The sequence below is a fragment of the Nipponia nippon genome, unplaced genomic scaffold (assembly GCF_047370975.1).
Source record: "Nipponia nippon isolate SJK-2023a ecotype South Korea unplaced genomic scaffold, ASM4737097v1 scaffold_31, whole genome shotgun sequence".
Taxonomy (NCBI): domain Eukaryota; kingdom Metazoa; phylum Chordata; class Aves; order Pelecaniformes; family Threskiornithidae; genus Nipponia; species Nipponia nippon.
Window position 1 is genome coordinate 515,769 of NW_028262349.1, and position 9,029 is coordinate 524,797.

Below are 9,029 nucleotides of genomic sequence, written 5' to 3' on the forward strand. Positions count from 1 at the left end.
GCCAGCCCAGCCAGCCGTGCACACACCCTGCCACGGGCGTGGTGCGCTCCCCGGCTCCCCGCCATCGCCTGTGGACTTTGTCTCAGCCCTGCGGTAAAACAGGCTCCGCTTTCCCACCCGGAAACGCAGAGCCGCCTGGCAGCCGCACCGAAGCTGCCATCCCCAGGCCAGCCAGTGCCAGAGCCGGCAGCCCGGAGAGCGGGGCCGGGGGCACCAAGGGGCCAGGCAGGGGTAAGTGGAACCTCCTGGGCACTCTGCAGCCCGGCAGAGGCAGCTGGGGCAAGTGGGGTCTGACCCCATCGCCCTGCTCGGGCCATCACAGGCAGCAGCGGAGCCGGGAGGGGTTTTCTGGCAGGAGCAGGCTCCAGTGGGGAGCAGAGCTGTTGTGGCGGAGCAGAGAGGACGAGGACAGGGACCTCCTGCCCCAGGCACAGGCGCAGCGAAGGGCTGAGCATCCCGGCACAGCATTGCCCGCTTGGCTGTGACACCCTGTGCCAGGAGTGAGGCTGGCTCTGGGTGCTGGGTGCCAGTGATGCCCCCTACTCTGCTGGGGTCCAGCAGCTGTGGCCGCAGGCACCGAGGGCATCATGGCTGCCATGCCGCAGTCCTGCCCTTGTCCTGGTGGGCACAGGGTGCCCGAGGTTTCCCAGCCAGGCGCAGGGTCTTGTCCCCGCTAGGAGGGGGCTGCTTTCGTCCTCGGGGAAGGAGGGAGCTGCCCTGCTGCGAGGGGCTGGAGGGGAGCAGGGGGCCGGGGAGGGCAGCGCCGGGCAGACACCCATGGCCGCCAGGGTGGCGGGGCCAGCAGAGCCAGGGCTGCCATGGCAGCGAGGGCACCCGCCCCAGCCCTGCCTGCGCAAACACGGGGTTATCAGGTGGCAGGGCCGGGAGAGGCCTCGTGGTGTAAACAGGAGAGCTCAGGCTCCCTACGCGGCTGCTCTCAGCATTTGCTCAGGCTCCTCCGCACGCTGCGCAGCAGGCACCACCGCGTCCCCGGGGCCGAGGGGCTGGGGGCCTGGCTGTGCCCTGGGCTGCACGGGTGGGCTCCTGGGGCTGAAGGATGCTGGTGGGAGACTGGCTGTGCACCCCAGGCTGCCTCCCTGCCCCGGCGCTGCCTGTCCTCCCGGAGCAGCTCAAGCTCTTCCCAGGAATGGCCGAGCCCATGTCTGTGCCCCTCCATGGGGGGGGGGGGGGGACAGGCTGCCCTGGGGCGCAGGGTTGGGGAAGAGCCAGACACCCCTGCTGTCTTTGGAGATTCAGACCTCCTCAGTGCTGTAGTCGGTCCGTGGAGGGGCAGAGCGTGCTGCAGAACGGTGTGTCAGTGACTGCTGCACTGGTGCTCCGATGCACTGGCATGTTGGTGCGCTGGTGCATCGGCACATTGGCGTGTTTGCACATTGGCCCATTGGTGCATTGGCACGTCAGCGTGTTGGTGCGTGCTGCAGGCTGGGGGCCAAGGTCAGCCCTCCCGGCGTGGGAGCCAGCTGCAGCAGGGGTGACGGTGGCGTGGGGGGGTCGGGAACGGGTCATTGAACCGTGGCCAGTGCTGAGCCCGGCTCGGTTCTTGGAATTCCCCACGGGCTCAGGCTGAGCTTATCAGGGCCCCGCAGCCCCGCCGGTCCCGCCGGCCCCTGCGCCCCACCACCGCCCGCCCCAGCCACTCCCTGGCAGACACGGCTCAGCTGGGTGCCCCGCAGGCCTCTCTGGGGCATGGGGACCCCTGCCCCGAGGCTCCCCCGCACAGTAAGTGCAGCACATTCGGGGTGGGGGCGAGGGCAGCGCTGGGGTGCTCGGAGCGGCTGTTCCCCTCCGGCCTCAGAAGGTCGGGTCCTTGTGCAGGGTCCGGCCGCAGCGAGGGGGTGCGTGCACACGCCAACTCTATCTGCGGTGGGCGGGCGGAGGGGCTGCCGGCGGCACGCCGGCACGCTCGTGCAGGTCTCTCACGTCAGCAGGTCTGGGAGCGCACGCGGCCATTTGCTCCCGGGCGGTGGGCACACTGCAGGTCCGCAGCGCTCTGCAGGACCTCCGGGGTGGGGGGACCCTAGAAAACCCATTAGGTGTCTCTTTATGGTGGGGGGCCCAGGCCAGGCTGGCAGGCGCTGCAACGCTGCCTGCTCTGCCCAGCATCTCCCCATGGCGCGTGGCTGGGCCGGGGGCAGCCCGGCACAGGGGGAATGAGCCCGGGACCCCCATGCTCCCGCGTTCCTGCAGCGCCGGGCAGCTGGGGCCAAGCCGAGACAGTTGGGTGGGTTTAGACACTGCTTTGGGAGGGGCTGTGCTGCTCGGCGTGGTGCCGGCCGGGAGTCCCGATAACAGCCCTGCTGCTTCCTTGGCCCCGCTCCCCTCCTGCACTGGCCACCAGTGCTCCCCAGTGAGGATTCCCCTCCCAGCAGGGACCTCTGACCCCTCCGAACACGATAAGAGGTGGGCAGATGGTTTTCACTGTCCGGGTCATCAGGGGCTATAAAAGAGCAATAGTGAATTACAGGTAGGAATGTGAAGAGTTTATGGGAATTCCGCTAGGCACAGTGTCGGGAAGGGCAGTTCCCGGCAGATCCCAGCCCCGTTCCCGCTGCAGGCAGCGAGGTTGAACCGCCCGGGCTGGGCACGGGGCTGGGCAGCAGCAGCACGGTGCCGGGGCATCGCCCAGCTGCCCCTGACGAGCCCCAGGTGCTCCCGCCCCAGGAAAGGCTTAAATGGCTCCTCAGCTGCAGGGCCACCCGGTTTGCTCCACGGGAGGCAGGGCGCAGGCGGGACAGGCTGGGAGGTGAGCAGGGGAGCTCTGTCACCAGGGTCGCTGCAGGGAAGGAGGCACGTCCAGGGCACAGTGCATCCGTCCTGGGGACGAACCAGGCTGCTCCGTCCAGGGGAGCCTCGCCCTGAGCTCGGCGCTCGCCGGTACCTCAGCACCCGGGCTCTGGGTTGCCCCTGTCGTTGCCGTAGCCTGGCTCCCAGCTTCCTCACGTGCTCACAGCGGGCTGCAAGCACCTGGGGAGCGGTGCCCAGCGCTGCCGCACCCTGACCCGCTCAGGCTCACGCGAGCCCAGCCAGGAGCAGTGATGGCAGGGTTGCGGCTACGCCTCGGCAAACAGAGGGAGACGATGTGCTGCTCGCCCAGGGCGCACGTGTGTCTCGCTGGCCCAGGGATGGCATTTGCAATGCGGTGAGAGCTGCTGTCTGGCAGGGACCCACCCGTGCCGCCCCTCCCTCCCCCAGCACCCGCTGTCCCATCCAGCTCAGTTAGCACAGGAGGATCGACACCAAGGTTAGGGCAGGTTACCCCCGCTTGGCGTGATACAGGGGTTAAAGTTCCCTCCTTTTTATGACCCATGAAACTACTTTTATGATCCCCACTGTTTCAATAGCTTGGCTATTTGGAGCCTCCTTCCCGCAAACGCGCAAGGAGAAATTCCAGGCAGAGGTGGATCCGGCACCGCCAACGCCTTTCCCTGCCGAGAGCTGATGCTCCCGGTGCCGCCGTGGTCCCTTCCCGCCCGGTGTGCGCAGTAAGGCACAAGGGCGGCCGTGCTGGAGCAGGCAAGAGCTGCCCGGGGCGGTGGAGGGGCTGGTGCAGCCAAGTCGGCCATGGCGTTGCGTCGCCCAAAGCCCCGTGGCCGCGGTCTCACGGCACCACTGCCCTCTTGGTGGCGCGGGCGATGCTGGCTGCCTGCGGCAGGTTTGGCTTTGCTCGCTTGCAGCTCGGCTCGGGATGCAGCCAGGCTGGGGGACAGAGGCGGGAGAGGGACATCAGCTTCAGGGCACTTCCCATCAGGAGCGGTGCTTCGTGCTCTGGCTGCTTCTGTCCGAGACCTGGCGTTTCTGGGCAAATGGAGCAAATGACTGCTGGGACATGGCTGGCTTGTGTTAGCGGTGTCTGTCCCCTGGCACAGGTCTCTCTCGGTTACCACCCGAGCAAGGACAGCAGTACCAGGCTGGAGAGGGAGCTGTGCACCCCCGGCCTCTGCTCTTAACGGCCACTCTCCCCTCCTGCTTGCAGGGCCAGCCAGGTCCTGCCCCTCATCCCCAAGCGAGCCAGGAGCCCGAGAGCCACCTCGAAGCTGAGCAGCGTCCCCGGCCCAGGGCGAGGTTGGCAGAGGGTTGAATGCTGACTCTTCCCAGGAGATGGACAGAGTCACCAGGCACCTGGTCTTCCAGCACCCGCAGACCTCGCACAAGCACGACTATAACGATGCTCACCAAGCCGGCTCATTTGCAGAGCAGAGGGCCGACAGTGACGACGATGTGTTTGGCTCCACTCAACACAGCAGCCAGAGGGTGGACAACGGCTATGGCTGGAAAATGAGGTTGAAGTCACCCTCATATGTCCTGGATGGTGGCAAAGATGTCTGGACCATGTCCCCGGACAGGGAGTCCAAGATGGAGGTGGTGAGATCGGGAAGCCTGTACGACCTCAGGGCTTACAGAGGCGAGAGGAAACCCTCGAAGCTTTACGATGATGATGAGCAGGAACAGAACCGGGTCCCTCCACCGAACATCTCACCTGAGAAAGCCAGGGAGCTTGAGGATGAGAGGAGGGAGATCATCCGGAGTCAGGTGATGAGGAAGAGCTCCACCATGGCCGAGAGGTGGAGCTCCGTGGATGAGCTGAGCTCCATAAACGCCGGCACGGGCAGCCAGGGTGAAGGCAGGCACGCGGGCAGCTTCACCACCAGCTTTGCCATTTGCTTTGACAAGCCTTCCTCGGGGAGGGCAGCAACGCCTGTTGACCCCGAAAATATCGACACGGAGCAGATCAACTTCTCCGCTGCTCGGCAGCAGTTCCTGATGCTGGAGAAGACCAACCCGGGCTCTTTTTTCAGTCCAGGCCAACAGGCCATGTCTCCAAAGCCAGAGTCAATGACAAAAGTCTCTAGGCAAGAGTGGCATAGTCCTGAGATGGCCGCGAAGGCTGCAAGAGGCTACGGGGATGCCGATGCATCCAGCCAGAGCGGGACGGACAAGACTGTTTACCAGGTTTATAGGGTGTCCTACAAGACACCTGTGAAGGAGGAGGTTTATGTTCCCAGAAGGGCTGATACTGAAAGGTCATATCCCACTGGGAAAACATCCAGCTTGACTAAGGCATCTTCCAGAGATGACCTGGACTCCGGCTTGGGCGAGATGTATAACGAAGCCAATGCAAGCTACACCAGCGACGGCAGTGCATCCAACGAGATCTTCAATGGCCTTGTGGATCTGAGGGCTGGCAGCAATGGCCTGGACAAGGAGACGAAGATCAGCAACGAGACGCCAATCGAGCGGGAGATCCGCATGGCGATGGAGAGGGAGGAGAACCTCTGGAAGGAGAGGGGGATCCAGCGGCTGACCTCCAGCAGCGAGCTGGTGGAGATCCAGACCAAGCCTATTCTCTCCATGCATGCCTCTCCCGGCCCAGGCAGGAAAGGGAAGGACAAAGGCCGCGCTTCCCTTTACGTCCAGAGGGAAATCGAGCAGGAAACCAAGCGCGAGGAAGATCTGAAGAAGCAAGGGAGGCTGCTGGGGACGTACGACAGGGGGACGCAGCAGGAGCTGGACGAGCGCAGGAGGGTGTTCGAGCAGGAGGAAGCCCCCCCACAGAAGCCCACCCCCACGAGGAAGGCAGACGAGCGGAGGAGCTGGGTTAATGAGTTTGTGGCGGAGCAGCCCACGAGCCACGGCCCCTGCCCTGCAGAAGACACCAGGGGTGGGCGAAGCCTTCCCAGCTCCACAGTGAGCATCACACGCTTCCAGGAGTCCCAGCTGCGCTTCGCTGCCTGCGAGAAGAGCCAGGACCAGCCCCTGGTGTCCCAGTGTGTTTCCACCAGCGGCAGCAAATGGGGGAGCAAGGATTCCTGTGAAGGAAGGCTTCCCGGCTCCACCCCGAGCCCTGCTGGCACGGCCGTCCTGCCCAGAGAGTACTTCTCCTTCTCCTTCTGGAAGCCCAAGCTCTCCTTTGTGGATGACATGGGGACGCAGAGCCCGCTGCGGAGGGAGGACAGCCGGGAGGAGCAGTACAAGCTGAGGACCTGGAAGCCCCAGACGTTGGCGCTGATCGAGAAGGAGATCCAGAGCGACTTGGAGAGGGAAGAAGAGCTGCAGGAGCAGCGGCGGCGGCGGCAGCTGATAGATGGCTACTCCCAGGTCGGCAGCGACAGCTTTCCCCAGGAGGGCTCCCACTCACGGCACAGCTCCGGTAAGGGGAGGGGGGGAACAGCGGGATGGGACAGGGCAAGCGTCAAACCCTGGGGCAGAGCTACCATGGGCATCACTCATCACTCCTGCCCTCCCGTTCCTTGTGCTCTGAGCCCCAGCGGGAGCCGTCAGAGCAGGCAGGAGCGGCCCCGTGGGGTGCCCGTCCCAAGGGACCTTCCTGTGCAGGCAGCAAACCCGTACGGTGCCCGCAGCCTGCACGAGACGCCTCTGGCGGGCAGCAGCCAGGGGTGACCCGGGCTCTCTGCAAGAGCAAGAGCGGCTGCGGCATGGACAGAGTTATGGGTGGAAAGCATCAAGTCCCTGCCTGGGAGGGCCTGGCTGTGGGTGAGCGGTCCGAGCTCCTCCCTGCAAGGATTTGCTGCGATGCCCGTAAGGACCCCTGTGTGTTGGCACAGGTTGTCCTGGGAGAAATAATTCTCCATGGACACAGATTCTGTGGCCAGCGAGCAGAAGTGCTTGATGCGAGGCCCCTGGAGCCAGCCGGGCTGGGCCAGCCCAGCTGCTGCTGCTGCTGAGGGACGGGCTCCACAAGAGCGGCACGGCTTTTGAGTCTAGAGCTGCTTGGATATTGATGACTTTGTGTTGTACTATCACAGCAAACAGCACGGGGAGGGCCCAGAAGTGCCCAGCTCGTGCGTTTCCCCTCCCTTGCTCCTGACAATCCCCGGCTGGCACCCAGCCACGGGGTCCCAGCCACGACCAGAGCCGCTGGGCCTGCCGAGGAGGCTGGTCTGGGGCAGGAGCCCCGCTCTCCTGCGGGTACCCCAGCCCCCGGCCGTGGTCCTGGTGTCCCTCATCCCCAGCATCTCTTTCTCTTGAAGCTGCCTCAGGTGTCAGCGGCAGCTACTCGGTGTCTGGGTCTCCCGTCTCCGCTCCTGCCTCGCACCAGGTGGGGGTCCTGGGGCTGGCGTCGTCCTTCACCCCGCTGAGAGTGGCCGGTCCCTCCCCAGGCAGCACCGAGACCCTCGCCCCCAACTCGGCTCATTCCAGCCCCTTCGAGGAGCAGAGGAGGAGGGTGAAGGAGGATGGAAAGGTGACTGCGCCGGGCAGCACGTGGCTGGGGGGCTGGAGCCCGGGAGAAGGCTGGTGGCTCCGGGACCGAAGGCGGCCGTGCCCGGCTACCACCCAGAGCTGGAGGTCCAGCTGCTCGCCTCGGTGGGGGACCCGGCGGTGGTGGCACCGGCAAGGGGCTGTGCCGAGCCCCCGGGGCAGCGCCCCACAGCCCAGGGGTGCCAGCGCTGGGGGGGACTGGGGGGGAGCAGCGGCGCTCTCTGGGGGGGTCCTGGCCTCGGCCTGGTCCCCTGGCTCCGGGGAGGGCACGAGGGCACGGCTGCAGACGCTATCTCACCTTGCCGCTCCCCTGCCCGGCAGCCTGACCCCCATGCCCCGTGCCCGGCCGCCTCTGGATATTTCCCTGCGAGGCTGCTGTTATCTGAACCCTTTTTCCCCCTTTTCACAGTACGCAGGCATCGAACCCGTCGACAAGATCAACACGGAGGTAAAATCCTTTATGTACTCACGGGCTCTGCTTGTGCCGCCCTGGCGTCTCGCTCCCCTCGCCCCCCGGCCCTGGCGGCTGACGGCATGGACGGGGGTCTCGGCTCCCGCAGGGCCACGGGCCCCGCGCGGGTGGGCATCGCGCTGGGGGGAACGCGTCGTGGCCGCTGCCAGGGGGGCTTCTGGCTGGGAGGGCAAGTCGTGCAAAAGAGTGCTTATAAAAATGTCTTCTCTATAAAAAGATAGTGTGCCTTCTGGGTTCTTTAGGTTGTGGAAAGCACCAGAGTGATTCGTCACAAGAGCGCCATGGCCCAGCGCTGGGAGGCAGGGCAGTACGTCCGGGACGACGACTGAGGGAGCCCGCGGGGCCACCGGACTTCGCCGTGCACTTGCCCTGCTTGGGATCACCCAATGCACGATTGAAATACCTGATCAGTTCAGCTCCTGGCTATCACGAGAATCAGAGACTTGTACCCTGCAAATCGCATCCGTTTTTAATATAACAGATGATCCTCCCAAAGCATTAGATGTGCTCATTCGTTCCCCCTTCCCTTTCAGGCGAGGTAATGCTTTTTTTCTTAAGAGGGGGAAAGATTGGATCACTTTCTTTTGATCACTTCTGCAAGGAGACGGCAAGATGAAATCATACGGTAATTTCACTTCTTTCTCATTGGAAGCTGTGTCTCTGGCTTACAAAAAAGCTATTTTATCTCTTGGTGGGTTTAGGTTTTGAGTACCACAACATCGGGCATCACCGAGGAGGGTGCCTGGACTGATGGTACCTTGGGCTCCATATCTGCGTCAAACCGGGAGATCGACGTTTCTGCTTCACTCACGTCATCTGCTGAGATGCGGCAATATAATATATATATATATATATATAAATGCTGTTTATTTTGCTAATTTATTAAAGAGCCATTGCTCTCCCTCATTCTTCCCGGCCCCTTCTGTCTGCCCGCCCCGGGGCTTTCGCAGCAGGCGCTCGGAAGGAGGCAGCGGGGCCGGGAGCGGGGCCGGGAGCGGGGCCGGGAGCGGGGCCGGGAGCGGGGCCGGGAGCGGGGCCGGGAGCGGGGCCGGGAGCGGGGAGCGGAGCGGGGCGCGGGGCCGGAGCGGGGCCTTCTCCTCCGCCCGCGGGAGCAAGAACCGGCCCCGCTGCCCGCACCCCCGCCGTCGCTAGGTGGCCCCCGGCGAGCGCGCAGGCAGCGCGAGCCCCGAGCGCCCACGGGCGAGCGTGGGGCCGGGCCACCCCGCGGCTGAGGGCACCCGGGCAAGGAAGGCCGAGCTCCGGGGGGCCGGGGCCGGGGGGAGCCGGGGCCGGGGGGGCCAGGGCCGCGCCGCTGGGC

At 65.0% G+C, this 9,029-nt stretch overlaps 1 protein-coding gene across 2 annotated transcripts; it reads left to right on the top strand.

The window, feature by feature from the left end:
- The first annotated feature begins 1,603 nt into the window (after nucleotides 1–1,603).
- On the top strand, nucleotides 1,604–8,617 carry MISP (mitotic spindle positioning). 2 transcript variants are annotated; one of them, XM_087769484.1, is made up of 5 exons: nucleotides 1,604–1,740; nucleotides 3,995–6,169; nucleotides 7,011–7,222; nucleotides 7,649–7,687; nucleotides 7,954–8,617. In XM_087769484.1, the coding sequence occupies exons 2-5, from the start codon at nucleotides 4,120–4,122 to the stop codon at nucleotides 8,038–8,040; spliced, it is 2,388 nt and encodes a 795-aa protein (XP_087625610.1). In that variant the 5' UTR covers nucleotides 1,604–1,740; nucleotides 3,995–4,119; the 3' UTR covers nucleotides 8,041–8,617. The 2 variants fall into 2 exon arrangements, with proteins under 2 accessions (XP_087625610.1, XP_087625611.1); XM_087769485.1 differs by having other exon boundaries at nucleotides 1,642–1,740; nucleotides 3,888–6,169.
- Nucleotides 8,618–9,029: the final 412 nt, after the last annotated feature.